This window comes from Culex quinquefasciatus, chromosome 2, assembly GCF_015732765.1.
Source record: "Culex quinquefasciatus strain JHB chromosome 2, VPISU_Cqui_1.0_pri_paternal, whole genome shotgun sequence".
Classification (NCBI taxonomy): Eukaryota; Metazoa; Arthropoda; class Insecta; order Diptera; family Culicidae; genus Culex; species Culex quinquefasciatus.
The window spans coordinates 58,368,620-58,390,187 of NC_051862.1; the positions used below are offsets into that span (position 1 = coordinate 58,368,620).

The 21,568-nt window shown below is 39.3% G+C and overlaps 2 protein-coding genes across 2 annotated transcripts; one reads left to right on the forward strand and one right to left on the reverse strand.

Annotated features, from left to right (window-relative positions):
* Positions 1-346: 346 nt before the first annotated feature.
* LOC6054142 lies at positions 347-1,180 on the forward strand. The gene is made up of 4 exons (XM_001870070.2): positions 347-505; positions 570-629; positions 698-868; positions 1,027-1,180. Exons 1-4 carry the CDS (start codon positions 502-504, stop codon positions 1,131-1,133), a joined length of 342 nt encoding a protein of 113 aa, XP_001870105.1. The 5' UTR covers positions 347-501; the 3' UTR covers positions 1,134-1,180.
* Positions 1,123-1,834, reverse strand: LOC6038113. Its single transcript, XM_001847898.2, has one exon. The coding sequence runs from the start codon at positions 1,716-1,718 to the stop codon at positions 1,173-1,175; it is 546 nt and encodes a 181-aa protein (XP_001847950.2). The 5' UTR covers positions 1,719-1,834; the 3' UTR covers positions 1,123-1,172.
* Positions 1,835-21,568: the final 19,734 nt, after the last annotated feature.

Sequence of the window (21,568 nt, forward strand, 5' to 3'; positions counted from 1 at the left end):
ATTAATCGTGATATATTACTCCGGATTCAGCGTGTCCTTAAAAACAAACACTATAAACAATCCCTCGCTACAGCCGGAAGTAAAACCTCTTCCTCACGAGCTCTTCATATTCGCAATGAACCCAGTTATTCCACCTAACTGAAACGTGATCGACGACGTAATTCGCAATTCTCAGAGACCCCCGGCCCAGCCGCAAGCATCTTGCGCCGTTTAAACCGGTCCACAGACAATTTTATTACCCGCGCAGCTTATAAATACGCAAATGACCTAAGCGCCACGCGGCGGCAGCGCGTACTCCAGCCACTTTTTTGCCTACCTCACCGCTTATGTTGTTGTTTGATCAGCCCCACTTAAAAACAGGTTAAGCTGATAGAGCCAGCCGAACTGTTCGGCATTCTTAATCAGTCTGTCGAGGTGGTTACAACTCACAGCGTAGCAGCATCCAACTCGGAGAAAGCGATTCTATTTGGAGAGACAAAGAACTAGTTCAACGCGATTGAAATGGGTAAGATCGAGGTAGAAAGTTAGTATTTTTGACCCGGAATTGATCCTTTTTTCGATTATTTCAGCCAAATTTCTTGTTTTGGGACTGTTTGTTCTGGCGGTGATCGCCACGATCGAGGCCGCCTGTAAGTGAACCTTTAACCTTGAATTCCCAGGTAGAATCTTCAATTCGATCTTCTTCTTTTGTGTCTAGCTTTCGGGCAGTGCCCGCTGGCTTCCAAGGTGCAGACCTGTACCCCGAAGTGTCTAAGCGACGTAGATTGCAGTGCCAGTGGTGGCAAGTGCTGCCCTAATACGTGCAACTACAAGTCTTGTGTCAGCCCGAACCAGCTGCAGCAGGGCGCCGGATCGGGTTCCAACAAGTGTAAGTCTACTACCCTTAAGATTGTGATATAGTAGGTTCGTGGTTGTTTAATGGCTGATGATCACCCAAGTCAATAACCAAAGTCAATAACAGCCGAGTCTACCTTAAAGTAGAATATTCGCACATAAACTTGTGATGACGTAATCTTTCCGTTGCAGATCAATCTGGCGGAGCCGGAGCCTATTGCGGTAACGTAAAGTGCAACTCGTACGAGAGCTGCCAGCTGGACAAGACCACCAAACGCCAAAAGTGTATACGATCTTAAAACATTCGCTTTATTCATCTGAACAATAAATAACTCCAACTAAACAACCTTCTTTGCGTTCTTCTTGATCGGCCTCGCGATGTCATCAGCGGTGATCGAGTACTTGCCGGACAACGAAGACGACACGTCCGCCTTACCGTTGGGGTCAACCTGGGGTCCGTCACCGATCGGGATCGAGATCTCCTTCACCACCCGATAGCCCTTCTCGTCCGCCACGTAGTGCACCTCCCGCTTGTAGAACCCATCACTGTACGCGTACATGCCCTTCAACGCTAACCCCTCGCGAGTTTCCTGTCGGGTGATCTTCTGGTCCATGATCGAGTCGTCGATCGACGAGTCGTACGAGTAGTGCGCCGACTTGGCCTGGAATTCCTCCAGCGTTTCCTCGCCATCGTCGTTCTTCCTCAATTTCCGCTCGTTGTTCCTCGCCGTCGATCCCTGAGGATCACTCTTCACCGCGTTGAACTGCCCGTCCTTCACCGGAAGCTGCTGCTGCTCCGATGGCTTCTGGGGTGCCGCCAGGGTCATCCCGACGGCGATGACTAGCAGCAGACCTGCCGCGATCGCGCACTTGGTCGACGACATCGTTGCTGAACTACGGGTCCGAAACTAAGTCACTTCCTAGCCCGCGCGGTGATCTATATATCGAGTGCCGTTCAAGGTGAGTCGTGTGTCTGGTAACATCTCTTGCGTACACACGCGACATAATGGAAGAACCAGTTTCACTTTCTTCCGCTGTACCCGGGATATCACGACCGTTGAAGTTGCATAAAGCAAGAAGTTCGTTCAACTTTAGGGATGTACGAAGCGTGATTCAATGTCAACCGCTACTGCCTCAGCGAATTGGGCTCGCAAAACCGACATAAATCTGCGAGATCAATGACTGATGCACGGTGAGCACCGTGTTATTTGAATCAATAAACGCGCATGATGACGGTTGACGCGATAATTGTAAGACCCGAGGCGTTGGGAAACCATTCTGGGGGAAGTCCTATTCCGAACAAGTTTAAGATTGCTCGCTGGAGCCACTATAAACAAGCTAGATTTATTGATTTCCATTGCGAGACGTCCTTGACCGTGAACCGGTAGTAGTAGCCTTATAGTGGAATATTTAAGAACGATTTACAGTTGGGGTGGCTGCGTGTCAGAATCTTCTGTCTTCTATTTGTCTTCCAAAATTACAAAAAAAAAAGAAAAATTAATGTTTTGGAAGAATTAGGGCTATGGAATCGGAGCCGTAGTCGGAGTCGTCAATTTTTTTAGAAGCTGCACGGAGAAAAATCAGTTCCCAAAATAGTGAACAAGCGTCTACGAAATTCGGAACCACGGACAAAATGCACAAATTTCATGGTATGATTTAAAAAACGTGCCTTGAAATTTGAACACTTTGTTCGTGGTTCCGAATTTCAAGAACGCTTGTTTACGATTTTGGGAACTAATTTTTCTTGTTTAAAGGTTTCCCTGTATATATATTTCATTATCTTTCCATTTCTTCAAACTCGTAAATAATGCGAAATGTATAGAGGCTGATTTCAGCAAACAAACGAAGCAGGCAAACTTTCAAACTGTAAAAAAAATCGAGTTTGTTTGTCATAGTCTAATACCTTCTAGGTCCTTCTTTACTGATCAAAATGTTGTACAATGTTTGCACAAAACATCAGATTTTGAGAAAAGTTTTTTTTAATTGATTTATTCCGTTTATTGTTCTATCTCAGTCACGCAGGATTCACGAAGAGTTCTTAAAGAGCTAAATATTCTTAAAGCATTCTAGTAGATTATCTTTTCTTCATTTGTGTTTTTAATTTAAGTTTTTCAAAGACTCATCCGGACATATTTTCCACTTTTTTTGCAATAAAATATAAAATGATTTACCAACAAAGATGAATTTCAGACAAAGACTTAAATGATTTTCTTTAAATGAAAAATTAAAGGATATCACTGAGTGAAGTACCAATTTAAAAATTGTTCATTTTTTATCTTTTTTTAAATAACACATCGAACCCACACTGGGGTACCCTTGACACTTGATACCAAACCAACCTGCTGAAATATTAAACTTGAATTGTTTGACAGCATCGTGCGCGAGGTGGCTGCACAAATTTCCTGCTCTTTTTTTGCTGCTGCCGCTGAGTTGTTGATACACTCTTCGATTGATACCAACACACACACACACATCCGCCGGCTGTCTCACACTTTGATATCGAAATTGGAAAATAAGTTGTTCACCTGTTTGGAGCGTGTAAACCGTGCCTCATGTGGTGAAAATATAATGTTATTATGGACAAATAAATTGCCAAATTACGCCTTTTTCAACGGTTAGGGATTAATCGACTTTGGGGCAACTTTTGCAAGTCAAGCTTGATCGCAGCAAAGCAACTCTCAATAATATAGAATGATAAACTTTTCGTAAATTGCTTTTTGTATATTGAGGTGATTTAGGCAGGATTTTCCCACATGAGTAACTTCTTTATTGTGCATTTTACTAGGTAGGATAAATTAAACGCAATGGACCGATTCTTAGCGAAGCTACACCAAAATGTCACTTTTTTCAATTTTCAATGTGATTTTTTATATGAAAAATTTCATTTTAATTATGATCTAATAATTGCAATGTGCTTTAAATGCGTTTTCTTATCTGAAATGCCAAAAATATTGACCAAATAAGGTCTGCAAGTCATTGAATGGGAGAGGAGTTTTTTCATAAATCTGCTCCTTTCGTTGTCCCGTCACGAAAAGAAATGGCTGGCAAAAACTCAAATCTCAACCAAATCTTTCAGTTCAAGAAGCAAAAGATTCGTTTTTCAAATTGTGATAATGTGTAGAAGAGCAAAAGTTTTAAAAAATCAATCTGGCAAAACTGTGTCGATTTTTTTGGTGTGCCTTTTAAAATTCCAGTTTTACGATGTTGTCCCGTCACGCTACATTTTCATTTCAGGAGAAGCACAGGTATAATATTGTTCATTATGCATGTCATTTCTATGTTGGAAAATCAATTATTAATCTTCTCATTGAAAGATGCCGGCGACAAAATTGGGCGAAAAGTTCACCGCCCGGAGATCGCGAGTTGGCGCGAGCGAATGAACACCACGAAAAAAGATTCGGGGGTGCATTGGGGTTAAGTGATCATTTCGTCATTCGGTTTAATTAAACAATAATTATTTTTCGTAAATATCGCTACTTTGATGCGATGTAATTCATTTTACAGTAAATTAGGCATTGTTACATCAAATTTGACCTTTCAAACGCACTAGAATGGCCAAATTTTAAAACATCAATGTTTGCCAATTTGACCGTTTTACCCCAATTCCCTTGTAGAACAAAAGAAAAGTTCATCCGCGGTCTGTCAGCAGCGCGCTGTTTTGTTTGCTGGATCAACATTTGGAAATGTCGAACGTTGAAGGAAATCGCTCAAAAAATGGAAATTAATCGATTTCAAATGTTATGGCCGCAAATGAAAGGTAAGGGTGGCTAATTTTTGATTCCGATCTGTAAAACTAGTTCTGGAGAGGGGTCTGGGCACTGCGGCAATCGATTTTACCGGTGGGTTGCTTTCGGTTGCATTTGATTTGAGGAGAAGGTTTTTCAATCCACCAGGGGCTTGTTCGGGGGCAACAGTTTCGGTAATCCGGAACTTCCGGTAAGTTTCATATTTGCAGTGTTTAGCATGAAAAACAAACTTAGACCAATCTTTCAAATGTGCGCTCTTTTTGAGGAGGGGGCGCAAACCGAAGAAGAGCGCAACTCGGGGGAGCGTTATTTCGGGGTTTGAGCGCAAACCGAAGGAGCGTTATTGCAGGGTTTTGGCGGAAAATGAGATTTTCTTTTTTAATTTTATTTACAATTAAACGAAACATTTATATAAGGGGTCATCCACAAAACACTGATAATGGGCCATCCTCAAATCTGGGTATCCAAGAACTCCCGGATGTCATGGCCTAGAAAGCTACCTGATCAACGGAGGTCTCGACGGAGGTCTTTATGGGTGAATTAACCATCGGTATACACTCAAACCCCGATGGTTGGTCACTTTTCGTTGGACACTTTTTAGTTTGTACCCCGTTGGTTGGTCAAAGTCAAACTAAAAAGTGACGAACTGTCACTTTTTACACGGCGCTCACGCACACTATCAAAACACACGTTTGGTAGTGTGCGTGAACTCCGTGTAAAAGGGGTGTCAAACTAAAAAGTGACCCCGTTCGTCTGACAACAGTTTGTGTCAAACCATCGGGGTTTGAGTGTAGCTTCAGTGAGCAACGATGAAGACACTGGGGTACGTTGGATTGTTATAAGTCTTCTAAGAACCATGTTGGATTATTATGGGTCCTCCAGGAACTCCCGGGAGTTATGACCTGATGATCCAAGGCTGTATATCATAGGTACTCACGATCTTGCTTTGCATTAGTGTGAGTGCATGACTCCGTGCCACTAAAACCAAAACAATAACAAACGAACAATAAACCGTGCCAGGAAAAGCAAAACATAAACAATGTCAGTGGCAGTGGAGTGAGAGAGTCAGATATAACGATTTTGACAACCGCACTACTACACACTCGCGAGTACCTAAGGTAGAAAGCCATGCTGATGATCTACCTAATCAACGGGGGTCTATATGCACCCAAAGTTAAAGAACGAGGGGAAAGTCCTCCCGAAAATAAACGTGAGGAAAGTGCTATTTTGCGTGAGTAAAGACCTCTCGCGAGTTCATTCGTTAATTGACGAGTTCATCCAATTGAGTGGCTTATATGGACAAATGACCACCACTTAGTCACCGAACCATGGTGGCCTATACGGCAAAGGCACGGTTCAATAAGCCAAAGGTCTTGGGTTCGAATCTCGGTACCGGTACTTTTTTTTGATTGATGAACTTTTTTGGAAAATGAACCCATGAGTAAAGTACTCACGGCAATTTCGGGATTTATCCTCTCCGTCCGCATACAGTAGCATTTTACTACCGAATCGTGCTCTTTATCCTCTCGTATGCCGATGCCCAGTTCTGGGTGTGGGTGTATTAACCATTGTAACTATAATCTTTTTTAGACTAAACAAAGTTTTTAATTCAATCCTGGTCATAACTTAAAACTTTGCAAATGGTTGGTATTCAGAAAATCTTATCTCAAGATACAGATTTGCGAAAACATTCACAGCACTTGTGTATAGACAGACACCATTTTGTATGAAGAATATGAGGCAATAGTGCACAATAACTATTTTGGTCATAAAAAAACATCAATGGACAAGGTTTCATACAAATCTGAAAATGAGCATGAGCATGAGCATGAGAGACCACCCATGGTTGTCCTTCTCCGTTGCTGAACAGGACCATAATATCCCATCAGCACAACCGGTCACACGCTTCAACGATCAAATGATGTTTCCCTTATCAACAGCATGCATGAATGCGCTGAAAAGATAAAACATCACGATCATCAAAACTAGAGCCGGTGCGAATAGGAAACAGTCGTTGGCCACCAACGGCGCCCGCCATGTCAGTTTGTAGATCTCGAGGAATGGGACGGGAATGTTAGTTAGCACAGGCTGCTACCAAGGGTGGGTTCTATACGATATCCACACCCCCGCGTGTGCCGGAAAACTACTTCTACTTGGGATTTTGTTAGTGGGTAAGGGTAATGGTCAGGATTCAACATAGAGGATGATGATGTGACCCAATAATCAATAAATTTTGTTTAATGGTGTGATGTATTATGCATTCTCAAGGCAATCAGTCGGAGTATGCGGATGAGACTATTCCCGGTTATTTGGTGTTGAGTTTAGCATAAATGATTTAATCTTAGACAGCCGGCTGTGGAAAGATAAAACGAAATAAAATGCGAAAACGCGAAACCGCCCGGATCGAAATACACACACAATCGGAAGGACAACAAAGACGGAAACGGCGACGAAAATCCTGCGTGATGACCGCGACGCACACCGTTCAAATTCTCCAACGCAACTGTCAAACATCCCGAAACCGCCCGGATCGAAATACACACACAATCGGAAGGACAACAAAGACGGAAACGGCGACGGAAATCCTGCGTGATGACCGCGACGCACACCGTTCAAATTCTCCAACGCAACTGTCAAACATCCCGAAACCGCCCGGATCGAAATACACACACAATCGGGGGGACAACAAAGACGGAAACGGCGACGAAAATCCTGCGTGATGACCGCGACGCACACCGTTCAAATTCTCCAACGCAACTGTCAAACATCCCGAAACCGCCCGGATCGAAATACACACACAATCGGGGGGACAACAAAGACGGAAACGGCGACGAAAATTCTGCGTGATGACCGCGACGCACACCGTTCAAATTCCCCAACGCAACTGTCAAACATCCCGAAACCGCCCGGATCGAAATACACACACAATCGGGGGGACAACAAAGACGGAAACGGCGACGAAAATTCTGCGTGATGACCGCGACGCACACCGTTCAAATTCTCCAACGCAACTGTCAAACATCCCGAAACCGCCCGGATCGAAATACACACACAATCGGGGGGACAACAAAGACGGAAACGGCGACGAAAATTCTGCGTGATGACCGCGACGCACACCGTTCAAATTCTCCAACGCAACTGTCAAACATCCCGAAACCGCCCGGATCGAAATACACACACAATCGGGGGGACTACAAAGACGGAAACGGCGACGAAAATTCTGCGTGATGACCGCGACGCACACCGTTCAAATTCTCCAACGCAACTGTCAAACATCCCGAAACCGCCCGGATCGAAATACACACACAATCGGGGGGACAACAAAGACGGAAACGGCGACGAAAATTCTGCGTGATGACCGCGACGCACACCGTTCAAATTCTCCAACGCAACTCGGTTTCATACAAATCTGAAAATGCAATCAAAAGTCGATTTGCAATAACGAAAGGAATTAAATACTTTGTTGAATCCAAATTAGCGCCTCATTTCTCTGTTTGTTTGTTGTTGTGCAGGTTTGGTTTCAAATATTTCGTTTGATATGTTTGTTTCAATTGGGCCCAAAGGTGAAGCTTACATTTGTGATATTATTGTTCACAACGATAAAGCTTATTTGTCTGAGTACAATGACACTTTGTACGACCGAGAAGGATTTAAAATCGATTTTAAATCAATTTAAAAAAAAATCACAGCTCGTTCTAAGTGGACCTTAGTTGATTCATCAAAAAAAATGTTGTCCTGTCCTATTTTTTGCATTTAAATGAAAAAAAAAAAAATGATCAAAAATGGGTTATAATCTTTTTTTTACCGTTGAACATAACAATTGACTCAGGGCTTTAGGACCCTATTGTCTATATGGGTGAATTGATCATCGGTGTGGCTTCAGGTAGCTTCAGTCAACAACGATAGATACTCTGGGGTACGTTGTTATCGATCATCCAAGAATTCTAGGAAGTGATGACCTGATGATCTACCTGATCAACGCGAAACTATATGGGTATATCAACCATCGGTATCGCTTCAAGAAGCTTCAGTGGACCATGATAGACACTTTGCACCATGCTTGATTGTTATGGGTTTCCCAGGAACTCTCGGAAGTCAGGTAAATCATCAGGTCATAACTCCCGGGAGTTCCTGGAGGACCCATAATAATCCAACATGGCGAAGGGTATCCATCGTGGTTCACTAAAGCTATCTGAAGCTATACCGATGGTTAATTCACCCATATAGACCTCCGTTGATCAGGTAGCTATCTAGGCCATGACATCCGGGAGTTCTTGGACACCCAGATTTGAGGATGGCCCATTATCAGTGTTTTGTGGATGACCCTTATATAAATGTTTCGTTTAATTGTAAATAAAATTAAAAAGAAAATCCCATTTTACGCCAAAACCCCGCAATAACGCTCCTTCGATTTGCGCTCAAACCCCGAAATAACGCTCCCCCGAGTTGCGCTCTTCTTCGGTTTGCGCCCCCTCCTCAAAAAGAGCGCACACTTGAAAGATTGGTCTAAGTTTGTTTTTCATGCTAAACACTGCAAATATGAAACTTACCGGAAGTTCCGGATTACCGAAACTGTTGCCCCCGAATAAGCCCCTGGTGGATTGAAAAACCTTCTCCTCAAATCAAATGCAACCGGAAGCAACCCGCCGGTAAAATCGATTGCCGCAGTGCCCAGAACCCTCGCCAGAAGTTTTACAGATCGGAATCAAAAATTAGCCACCCTTACCTTTCATTTGCGGCCATAACATTTGAAATCGATTAATTTCCATTTTTTGAGCGATTTCCTTCAACGTTCGACATTTCCAAATGTTGATCCAGCAAACAAAACAGCGCGCTGCTGACAGACCGCGGATGAACTTTTCTTTTGTTCTACAAGGGGAATTGGGGGTAAAACGGTCAAATTGGCAAACATTGATGTTTTAAAATTTGGCCATTCTAGTGCGTTTGAAAGGTCAAATTTGATGTAACAATGCCTGATTTACTGTAAAAATGAATTACATCGCATCACAGTAGCGATATTTACGAAAAAATAATTATTTTTTAATTACACCGAATGACGAAATGATCATTTAACCCCAATGCACCCCCGAATCTTTTTTCGCGGTGTTCATTCGCTCGCGCCAACTCGCGATCTCCGGGCGGTGAACATTTCGCCCAATTTTGTCGCCGGCACTTTTCAATGAGAAGATTAATATCTTTTCAAATATGTAATAACATTGGGGGGTTTCTTCTTTAATTGTGCCACTACAGCCAAAACGCTGAAAAAAACTTGGGATTTTTTAAAAAGGAGCCGAAGAATCGGTCAATGGAAGCTTCTCCAATTTACAGAGTATATTGAAGTAAGGACTTTCAATGACTTTTAAAAATATAAATTTACTTTTAAATTATGGCATGTTAAGGTCATTGTACAATCCACCTAAGATATTGATATAAAATTTTGATTGAGAAAAGATAATTAACTTTTAGCTATTTGTTTTCGGTTGAACATAAAATTTTGTTAAAAAATTTCTGGTTTTGGAACCTTTGGCTCAAATTTCAATCAAGAACTATAAAACTAACGGTAGTTGCTCCTTGTAGCAGCTTCTCATTGGCACCAAAAAGATAAAGTTCGGCTCATTTTATCGCCATTATCGGCTACCGTTAAATTTATATTTGTCTAATCAATACTGCGTGGTGGTTGAACGAACTCCAAGGCAGGTACCGGTAGACCTGCGGAATTCTTCCAAACAATAACGCAAATCGACTAACATGAAACCTTCATCAACTCATCATCATCATCGTCGAAGCCGAGAGGAAAAGGCGTGTCTGTTGGCCATAAATCATAAGATCGCGTATTGAAGGGTATTTTGCATTGAATGCAAGCTTGATTTTCAACGATAAATCAAACATTCAATAACAATGATACTGTGATAAGTTTTGAGATAAGAGTCTAACTGAAAATAATTTAAACATTTGAGTGACTCGTTTAAGTGTATTCTTAAATTGATCAAAAAGGAAAAAAATATAACAAAAAAAGGCAAAGAAGACGCTCCGCCTGAAAGGTTGAACTTTTTGAAACGACATAATTTTGCCAACCCCGTTTAATATTATTTATAGCCTCTAGAATTCAATTTCCACCCATTAAAGTTTCCCAACCCCTTTGCACGACCTCTTGTTTATATTCAAACTTCCTTTTTATTTTGCAGAGGAGCTAGGTCTCTGACACACAAATTTATCTACACACAAATAACAACCGAGCGGAGCTCGCGGTCGGCGGTCGCATTGTTTGGTTGGTTTTTCGCTACCGCTATTTTTGAATCAGTTATTATTGGGACGGTTGGTTGGTGGGTGACTCTATACAGTGGAATAGGGTTATAGAGTTGGGGTTTTCCCCTTAGAGGTTTGGGGTTGTTTATTCGCGCCAATCGCAACATCTATATTTGGTTAAGGAAACCTTGCTGAAATGTGTAAAAGCATTTATAGTATTTTTTTGTTATAAAATAACGTTTTTTAATCCTTCTAATTAACTTTGAACAAATAGCTTTGATGACCCTTTTTTGAGTTTTAAAAATCTTATTTTTAAATTTTAGTAGAAATATTGAAAAATTAAATAAAATGTTGATTCATAAAAAAATGATTCGATTATTACCATCATAAGATATTTGTTCTAGTATCTTTTTCTCGCTATTATATTTTTCGTCGTTTCTTTGAATTCACTATCAAACATGCAGCTATAACCGATAGATGCGCGGGTGGCATGGAGAAGTTTGGCAAAACAACCTTTTGCTTCAACACAGAGCCAAACAGGGCGAGAGTGACTGCAAGTGTAGAAGTTTGTGGTGGAGAGTTTCATATTGTCTTAAAAAATTAAAATAATTTGAATGAAAAATAAAATAATCTTTGTACATGAAGATGAATATGGCAGTTTTAGATCGTATCAATCAAAAAAAAAAAAGGTCAACAATAAAATATCCCATGCCCCAGAATTACATTCCCCAGAATGCCACCTTCTCAGAATTACCCATTCCCCAGAATGACCCATTCCCCAGACATATTTAGGACCTTGAAAAAAAAATATTGTTCCCATTCGGCATGATGCCATTTGGCATTTAGTTTGCCATTCTGTAATTAAGGGAAAAAATCCACTTAGAGGGTGACGATTCTCGAGATTTCAATTTCCCGGGAATCGAAAGTTGATTTTTTCAATTTCCCGGAAATTCCCGGGAGTTTTTTGCTTACTATGTCAATAGTGTCAATAATTTATAAAGAAAAGTAATAAATATGTTTTTTTTCCTTGTCTACCTTTTATTTTTTTGCCTGAAACTGCAAATTCAAGATCGTTTCTTGAGCTTTTTGGGACTCATTATTGTAGTTTAAAATGTTTACGAATCAAAATTCGCACTGAGTAATTTTACAAAGTTGCACAAACTTGTTGCATGAACTTGTTATTAGATTTTTGTGATGTAAAAAATAGCTAATATATAATTTCCCAGTATTAGGATTTTTGCAATATGATAAATTACGACTCAAAAGAGCAATACAGAGTTGAGAATGGGTTTTTGGGGAATGGACCAGTTGAATTAACATACTTTTTTAAATAAAATATTTTAAAGCAAAGCAAATATAACTATAACTTGCATTTCGCCAATAATCCATTTTTTAACCAAGTTCGAATCTTCAAAATGCATTAAAAAGCTGGATTTTTTTAAATGTTGGGTTTGGTGAGTTTGCTTCTCATGTTACATTGCCATTTTTTTAGTTTTTTCTGGGGTCAACTTTGGTAGTTGTTGTTCCCTACTTTTTATGTCAAAAAAGGGGAAATGTTTTGTTAAGGATAATTGGGTCCTAAAATGAAGCTTAGAATACTGATATTATTGTTTACAGCGATAAAGCTTATTTTTCTGAGTACAATGACCCTTTGTACGACCACAAAGAGTTTAAAATGGATTTTTAAATCAATTTTGAAAAACTAACCTCGCGGTCCTTCTTGACAGAAAAGCTCCTATTTGACAGCTCGTTCCAAGGGGACCATAGTTGATCCATCGAAAAAATGTTAACTTGTCAAAAAAAAATTTTGCATTAAAATGAAAAAAAGTGATTAGAAATGGTTTTTAATCGTGTTTTTTACCGCTGTACATAAAAATTGACATAGGGCTTTAGTACCCAATTTCCGATTTTCACTTTTTAAGCAACAAATTTCTTCTATAACAAAACTCTTTGAATATATTTTAATGTAAGCACATAACTTATGTTTAGGTTAATATTGTTTTAAACAGCTTACATTTAGGCTAAAATTGAATTGAAATGTAGACTTCATCGCAAGTACATGTTTCATTTTCGCAAATCGAAAACGTATTTTTAAAGATGTTTAAAAAAATTAATACAGTTTATTTCATATTTGGACAGGTAGAGTGGGCAGCAAAAAGGCGTACAATTTTCTGAAATTATGAACTTTTATTTTAACTGTGATAGTAATAAAGAAAACCCCAAAAAAACGAATTTATGGATTTGCTTTCGAACAATTGATTTAAATATCTAGACTTTTTTTGATTAGGTCCTTTAAACATAAAAAAAATATTTTTTCTGTTCTAGAATTTAACTTAATTTTGTTTATTATGTATGACTTTGAAATTAGTACACAACGATTATAGAAATTTCGACGCCAACATTTCAAAAAGCGTCATGTACAAACCATGCGTTTTGAGAAAAACGCATTTGAATGTTGAGCACCCATTTTCAATTCCCAATTTAATATAAAAGCAAAATAAGATGTTCTGATAATAACAAACGATGAAAAAAGGTTGCTTTTATTGATACTTGATCATCCAAATTCAATAAAACATCATTTCCGTAATTTTATTTCAGTAAAACAAACATAACTCCTTTTGAAATCACCAACGTCGATATCACCCTGCTGTCATTGAGGGGGGTTGCTTTGTTATGATTCGCTTTTCTTCGCCGAATGTAGGGGAAATATACCCATTTTAATCACTCTAAGCCGTTCGACCAATTCTCATCACTTTTGCCGTTTTTCGCTATTAAATCAACATTTTCAGATGTATCAACAATGGAGAGTTGCTTGCTCACTTTTATTTGAGCTATTTGTTACTTTGGAAAAGTAAAAAACACTTTATGAAAGCTGTAATTCATGATCAAAGTGCTGATAGGCTGATAATAGAAATAGGCTGAGAAAGGGCATAGTTTCCCTACATGGCGCTTTGTTCATGATGCTTTTTTCTTCGTCACGAGGTTCATGTAGTCTTTTGTTTGACAGGTTGACAGGGCTATATAAACAGGGACTGCTGATGGCAGAGATTTTGTTTATGTTACTTTATTTAAAATCATGATTAAACAGACTTTACTGAAGTAACTTTTGCTCATTTTTGGTGGAGAGGTAGCTTATTAGGAGTACTTTCAGAATATGCAATAACCCAGAAAGTGTCAAAATGTACATGATGCCTTTTGAAATGTTACCGTCGATTTCTACAAAAAATGAATTTTTTGGTTCGTCCACAAACAATCCCATGTTGGTAAACAAACGACGCCATATTGCCAATTAGGTTTTACACCGTGACGTCATTTGACACCTCGTGTGCACTGTTTACATGGTCTTCGTCGATTGTCGACGAATTTCCCCGAACAAAATCGACGACCGCATCGAACTGTGCTAAGTCCATGTAAACAGTGCACTCCTTTCTAACCTCCAAATCGAGTCGGCGTAAAACTTAATGTTGTTCGGTAGCTTATATCAGGCCATCGCCGGGGCCCTGGTCAAACATCAATCCGACCCGCGCACCGGACCACTTTTTTACTTAAAACATAAAACAAATCTTTTGTCAAAATTATGTTCACTGGTCATCTATGAACCGATTCCACCAAACAAAACCAAAAAAAAAATCAACTGTTATTTTGACGATCAAACATGTAAAAATTGAGCCAAAAGGTTTGGCAGGTCTGCTTAGAATTAAAAGATAAAAATGTACAAGACTTGCTGAAAGCTGTTTGGAAACAATAAAAATTGATCAAATTGAACGATAACCAGGTTTTCCCAAAGTCATCTATTTAGATGCGATTGGTATCCGATTTTTTTTTCGTTGATCGTTGACAAGAACTCGTCCGGGTCCGGTGGCGCAGTGGTTAGCGTGGTAGCCTCTCACCCCAGTATGGCCTGGGTTCAATCCCAGATGGTGGCATTTTTCGAGACGAGATTTGTCTGACCACGCCTTCTATCGGATGGGGAAGTAAAACGTCGGTCCATTAGCGTAAAAGAAGTTTTGAGTGACTCACCACACATAGCCTTCGAACGCCTGGAAATGAGCAGAAACTTACAACAGAGAACAAAAAAGACCCGGGGGTCGTTTAAGTGGATTGCTTTGCTTTTTTTTTTTTGACAAAAACTAATTCAAGATACGACATTTTCAAACCTTATTCCACTAGTGAGTGACTGCGCTGTGCTACCTACTGCTTCTTACCTGAGGGGCGGGGAGGTTCACTTTCACTATGAACTCCTATACATAGTACACACGCAAGCCTCCCGCGGCAGAGTTTCCTTCGAGGTTCGGGAGCTCCCGTGGCCGTAACCGGTGCCAATCGTCGTCGGTCTGCCGGCCGGATTGCATCAATGTCAGGACGAATTTTGCGTAAAGCTCACCACCGCCAATTCCCCGCGGGGAGAATCGCTGGATTATGATTCAATTTCGGCCAATCATCGAGCGAGTTTTCCACGTGTGAGCGCGGCCTTTCGTCACGTGTGTAAAAATAGATTCACCACGGGCGCGATTTTAGTGTGTCACGCCACAGTCACCGCATGTGATTGGCAGTTTTGGCTGTTGTTTATGTGGGTGGTGTGCACGTGTGCAAATTTCGGAGGGATTTCTTGGTTGGAAAAAGGAAAAGTCCAATGTGAATAAAAAAGAGAAATCGGTGCGAATGTTATGGGCGCGGAAAATGTGTCGGCGCAAAAGTGGCTTGTAAAGGTTAACATATTTGTTGATTTGAAGTGATTGTTTTATTGGGTCTGCTGCTATGAAATATGGTGTTTGCTGACAAGTGCCTGGCAGGTGGAGTCATATGCAAATCAGCTTAGCCAGCGTTATGATATTGGCGGAAGTCGCGCGAGGATATTAAGTGATACAGTTTTTTTTCGGAATAACAAACTTGGATTATTTTGGAGTTAATATTGCGAAAAGGTAAGCAACATAGGAATCGCTGTAATTTCAATTTCTCAATAAAAACGTTACATAATCCACCTTTAGGTAATTGGTGCCTTCCTCACATTCATAAAGTCAATACATTCAGTAAAAATAGCAACATTCCCACTTAATATGTTTAACAAATCAACTTTATTACTCATTTCCTTTGATAGGGTTCGCAGACCTTCAATACCCCTGGCGCATCGGCAAGGTCTGATAAAAAACCTATCCAACGATAGTTCGCATGGAAGATTCAGACAATATTTCTATCACAAAATCTGAAATCCGAGATCCAAAAATTGTATAAATAACACTTAAGTTCTAATAACTTTTGATAGGGTTGTCAGATCCTTGATGTTTTAAAGGTCTTTCGATTATCTAACTAACGATGAGTAGCATGATGGATCCGGACATCATTTTCATTGAAATATCTGAGTTTCGGCCTTTAAAAAGTGTATAAATAACACTTAAGTGCTAAAAACTTTTGATAGGGTTGTCAGATCTTTGATGTTTTAGGCTCATTTGAAAGGTCTTTCGATTATCTAACTAACAATGGGTCGCATGATAGACCCGGACATCATTTTCATCAAAATATCTGAGATCCGGCCTCCAAAAAGCGTATAAATAACACTTAAGTGCTAATAACTTTTGATAGGGTTGCCAGATCTTTAATGTTTTGGCTCATTGGAAAGGTCTTTTCAATACCTTTCTGAAAATGTATAACATGATAGGTTTTCTTGCAAAAACCACCCTTTTTACAATCTTCCGGACTTTTGTTAAAATCGTTTTTTCAACATAATTTTTGAAGTACTTAACTAAACTGCATAATTTTTAATAGCGACTTATGGGACCCCAAGACGGATCGAATGACGCCAAAACGGACAAAATCGGTTCAACCAATGTCGAGATAATCGAGTGACAATTTTTTGATCAACATCACACACACAGACATTTACTCAGAATTCGATTCTGAGTCGATAGGTATACATGAAGGTGGGTCTAAGAGGTCTAATTGAGAAGTTCAGTTTTCGAGTGATTTTATAGCCTTTCTTCAGTAAGGTGAGGAAGGCAAAAAACCAAATTATTCGCTCTACAGCATTGCCTTGGCGTTCTCGATTACGAGATTCCTACTCGAAACTAGGTGTTCGAAGGCTTGATTGTTGAGGCAATTGCAAACCTCTTTTTACACCTTAGCTTCCATCCACCTCGGTATTCGAACTGACCTTTGGATTGTGAGTCCAACTGCCTACCAGCGACTCCACCGAGGCAGGACCCAGGGAGACGACTCCTACACCTGGACTGAGCTAACGACCTAACCTTTTTGGTTAGTCCGGGGCCAACATTTACTTCCCGTCCGACGGAAGGCGTGATCAGACAAATCTCGTCTCAAAATTTGCCACCGGGACCTTCTGGGATCAAACCCAGGCCGACTGGGTGAGAGGCAACCACGCTTACCCCTACACCACGGTCCCGGTTTCTCAATAATTTTCTCAATAGAAAACATAAAAAGAACATAAACTTCGAAAAATATTTGCAACGGCCTAAGAAAATAAAAAAAAAAATTTTTTTTGTTCGTGATTCGATTATCCCAAGTCCCATACAAACCTTCGGATAATCGAACTTCGGATAATCGAAACTTCGGATAATCGAGGCTTCGGATAATCGAGTCTGGACCAACGTTGCCAGATTATTTTATGGGAAATCTGTATTTTCTTAAAAATAAATCTGTATTTTATCTGTATCATATCAAATTCGAAGCCATAGAGGATTTTTTTAGACTTTTCACAACAGATTTAAGCTTTTTAATCATATTAAAGCATAATTCAATTACTAAATTATTGAAATTTTCAAATTAAATCATTTTTAAAAAATCTGTATATACAGATTTTTGTGATTTTTGGGATCAAAAAATCTGTATAATACAGATTTATCTGTATATCTGGCGAAACTTTTTTTCGTAAAATCACGATAACTCGTGATGTTTATAAGCAAATCCCTTATGTCTATATATCAACATTTTTGTAATTGTCTGCTCTACAACTTTGTAGAACATTGTTACACTCTAAAAAATAACCCTGCAAAGTTAGAAAAAACACGAAATTTTAAAATGAAAAATTTTGTTCTAAATGAAAAAATGACCCTTCTGGATCAATGTAGATTCGAAAAGTACATTAAATTTCCCATAAAATGACATGTTCCAAAAATTTTTACAGTCGAGTAACGGAAAATGGGAGAATTTTTAAAACTTTTTTAGTGTTTTTTTCGATGAAAAATAAGTTTTTTCGAAATTCTGAGTACGCCATTAAATCGGGCGTCTAATTTTACATAAAGTCCCATTGACACCAAATTTCTATCTCATCACCGTTTCTGGCTGCAAATTATTGAAAAACACCTCTTTTTTCGCATGTTCAAAAATGAAAGGGGTCGTACCGCCCCTCCGTCACGAGATATCAAAAAACGGACCTCGGATTCGTGATCAGGGACAAAAGTTACCCCTTAGAACAAAGTTTCACGCAAATCGAAGAGGGGTCGGGGCAACTTTTCCCGATTTCGTGTGAGTTGGTAGAGAATTACCCATTTGCTATCGATGGGAGACAAAAACGACTTTCGGTTTTCCATTGACTTTCTTATTCTATAAAGATTTAATAGTTTAAAACGAGTGTGAAATATTGTTCAATTTCATACTTTTAAAGTTTTTCAAGAGATTTTTTTTTATATCGTTGATTTTCGAAAAAATGTTTTTTTTTGTTTCATAACAGCAAGATATAATTCAATTTTGCTACGCATTTTGATTTTTGGTATTTGAGTGTTTATAAAAGTGTTTAAATTTTTTTTATGATTTAAAATTATTTTTTCTCGTTCTCATCACATTACACAGCAATAAAAAGTTGAATTTTAGAATGATGAAAATTTGGTAGGTTGAATATTACCTCTTTTTTGAGTATATTACCTAAACAATGTGTAAGAATGTGAACCTGATGAATATTCACCAGAATCTGATGTAAATTCATCATTTATTTATGTAATATTTCCTGATACATTTTATGAATATCAATTAACCAAATTGAAATTAGTGATGTGATTTCAACTAAACTGCACATTTATTAAAGATTTGCCAAAATATAATGAAATCATCACCACCCGTATGACACGCCACTTCACCGACATCCACTGCTTGAAAACGCTGTTCTGCTCGTTGGTCCGGTCCTCGCTGGAATATTGCTCGTCGGTTTGGACTCCGCACTACAACAACGCCGTTTATCAGCTAGAGAGAATTCAACACAGGTTTGTCCGATACGCCCTGAGACTGCTGCCCTGGAGAAATCCCCAGCAGCTGCCGCCATACGAAGACCGCTGCCAGCTCATGCATCTCGACACTCTCCAGCTGCGTCGTGACCTGGCCCGTGCGTTGACAGTTTCAGACGTTCTGACCGACAGGATCGATTGCCCCTCTCTTCGAGAAAAGATCACCCTAACTGCACCTGCCCGCCAGCTACGCCACACGCCAATCATGCAGATCCCTTTCCGCCGTACCAATTACAGCGCCAACGGAGCCATCGTCGGACTGAAGCGAGCCTTCAATAAAGTGTCCTCTGTTTTTGACGTCAGTTTGTCCCGCGATGTGTTAAAGTCCAAGTTTTTATCAGTGTTAAGACGAATGTTCTAGTTTTAGTCTTAGTTTTTAAGTTCATTTGGGCAATAAGTGCCTGTTGAGAAATAAACAAACAAACAAACCACCAGCAATTTCCACCAATTTTCAACCACCTAATCAACGCAACGCAACCATTTGGCTCCGATTGATAAAACTGTTGAATCGATGCGATCGGCCAGGGCGTCGTCGCAACCAAGCCAAAGTCTGAAAATAACCATCCGCGAGGTTCGGGGTTTTCCCGCGCTTTTTCCACGGCACGTGCCTTCGGAACTTTTTTCTCCTCTGTCAGGGTGAGGAAAAAAAAGTCGAAACAACTCACCCTCCTTTGGTGAAATCATCAGCCTAGACGGCCTAAAACTTGAAATGGGTGAGAAAGGATAATTGTTTTAGTACCACCTAGTCAGATATAGCCATAGTCGACGGGTGATGGGCCAGGCCAGAACCAACCTGTAGCCAACAACGCCGTTCAAGGTCTAAAATGGGTGGCGAATTGGTTGGATCCCCCCCCTTGTCGGAAGCATTTAAATGGAGGTCCCATCATTTGATATCACTAAAAAGAGATAGTGGTGAGTTAAAATAAAAAAAAGAGTTTTTAAAATCGTGCTAAAACAAGGAAACACGTAAAAAATTACATCATATGTAAGTAAAGTCACATGTGATATGGTGTCGTAAAACTAGAAAAAAAAAACAAATCAATTCATTCAACGAATCAATCATTAACTAACGCAATGATACCAAAAAATGAAATAAAAAATCTGAGAATTTCCTAAATTATTCTTTGGCCATTCCTAAAGTCCGCCAAATATCGCAAATCCAACCGTCGTAAACCCCCTTCTGCCCCCCTCACTTTTGTTGATTCGATGAAAATAGCAAATTAGAAAATTGGCTCGCGGATAGCATTGGTGGTGAATGTGCTTTCCAATTGCTACCGGTGGCTAAGGAGTCAGTCGTTTCCAGGCGAACGGAGCTTTAAGTCGAACTCGAAAGCGGTACGCGCGAAACACGGTGTGCACAAATTTCCCAGCCCATTTTGGATTAACTGCTGCTCATTAAGCGCAAAATGAGTCGTCCTCCGGCCTTCCGGATCCCAGTGGTAACTGTTTGTGTATGTGTGTCTGTGTCTGTTTGTAGGCGGTAGGAAGTCGAGTTTGTTTTTAAACTAATTTATTAACCTCACAAAAAAAATTAGCAGGAATGGGCTCATTTGACTGCCTCTATTAAATTAAAGTAAATGACTTTCAAGGATACCTTCATAATGCTGTCTGCTCGAGAAGTTTATTTCGCAACAATCATTAAAACTTTTGCTGGAGAAAAATAATTAACTTCACGAAAGTTTAAACAGCACGCGATACAAATTTTGCGCTTTTCAACTCTTTCTTTTGCAAAAAAGGCAAAAAGGGCAACAGTAGAAGCAAATAAAACTAAAATCTCCAAATGCTCTTGGCTTAATATTAATATAACATTTTATTGTTTCGGAATTTCTTCGGTATATATTAGACTTTGAATTTGATCTGAAGATTGGTTAAGGTGAATCTGTGTTCTGGATAATAATGTAAAAGAAGCACTTTCTCATCCGTCTTGAAAAGTATTAAAAAAGTAAGGCGAATTAAATAATTAATAATAAGAAAATCTGTAGGTAATAAAACTTTTTGATTTTTTCTTTTTAAAATTTAGATATCCTGTTATACTTTTAGAGCTACAATTTATTTTTATGAATCATTAAATATACATTTCTTTTTAAATTTATTATACATTCTCTAAATAATGTTTAAGCTTAGAAAATGTAAAATTTGTTAAATAAAATGATTATCTGAGCAACCGAAAATCGGAACACCTAGTTTTTTTTACCGAATAGATTATCCTTTTTTTCATTTACTCCCGCTCCCTAACGAAAATATTTTGCAAATAGTTGGAAAATAGCTTAAAACTGCATCATTTGATATAAGCAGTCCAGACTCGATTATATGAAGCCTCGTTTTTCTGAAGTTTAGATTATCCGAAGTTCGAAGCAAGAACAAAAAAAAAATCGTTTTCTTTTTTTTAACATAAAATTCGAGTTCTGCAAACCCGTTTTAGTCAAATTTTAGTTGTTGATTGTCTATTAAAAATAAAATGCATTTTTCAATATTACATCACCGCTGTTTCGGCCGCCATCTTCGATAAAA

Excerpts from the sequence above, each read along its gene's own strand:
- LOC6038113 (XM_001847898.2), bottom strand. The coding sequence starts at position 1,718 with ATGTCGTCGACCAAGTGCGCGATCGCGGCAGGTCTGCTGCTAGTCATC.
- LOC6054142 (XM_001870070.2), top strand. Across the intron at positions 630-697 it reads CGCCACGATCGAGGCCGCCT|CTTTCGGGCAGTGCCCGCTG; the intron begins GTAAGTGAACCT and ends TTTTGTGTCTAG. Across the intron at positions 869-1,026 it reads CGGATCGGGTTCCAACAAGT|ATCAATCTGGCGGAGCCGGA; the intron begins GTAAGTCTACTA and ends TTTCCGTTGCAG.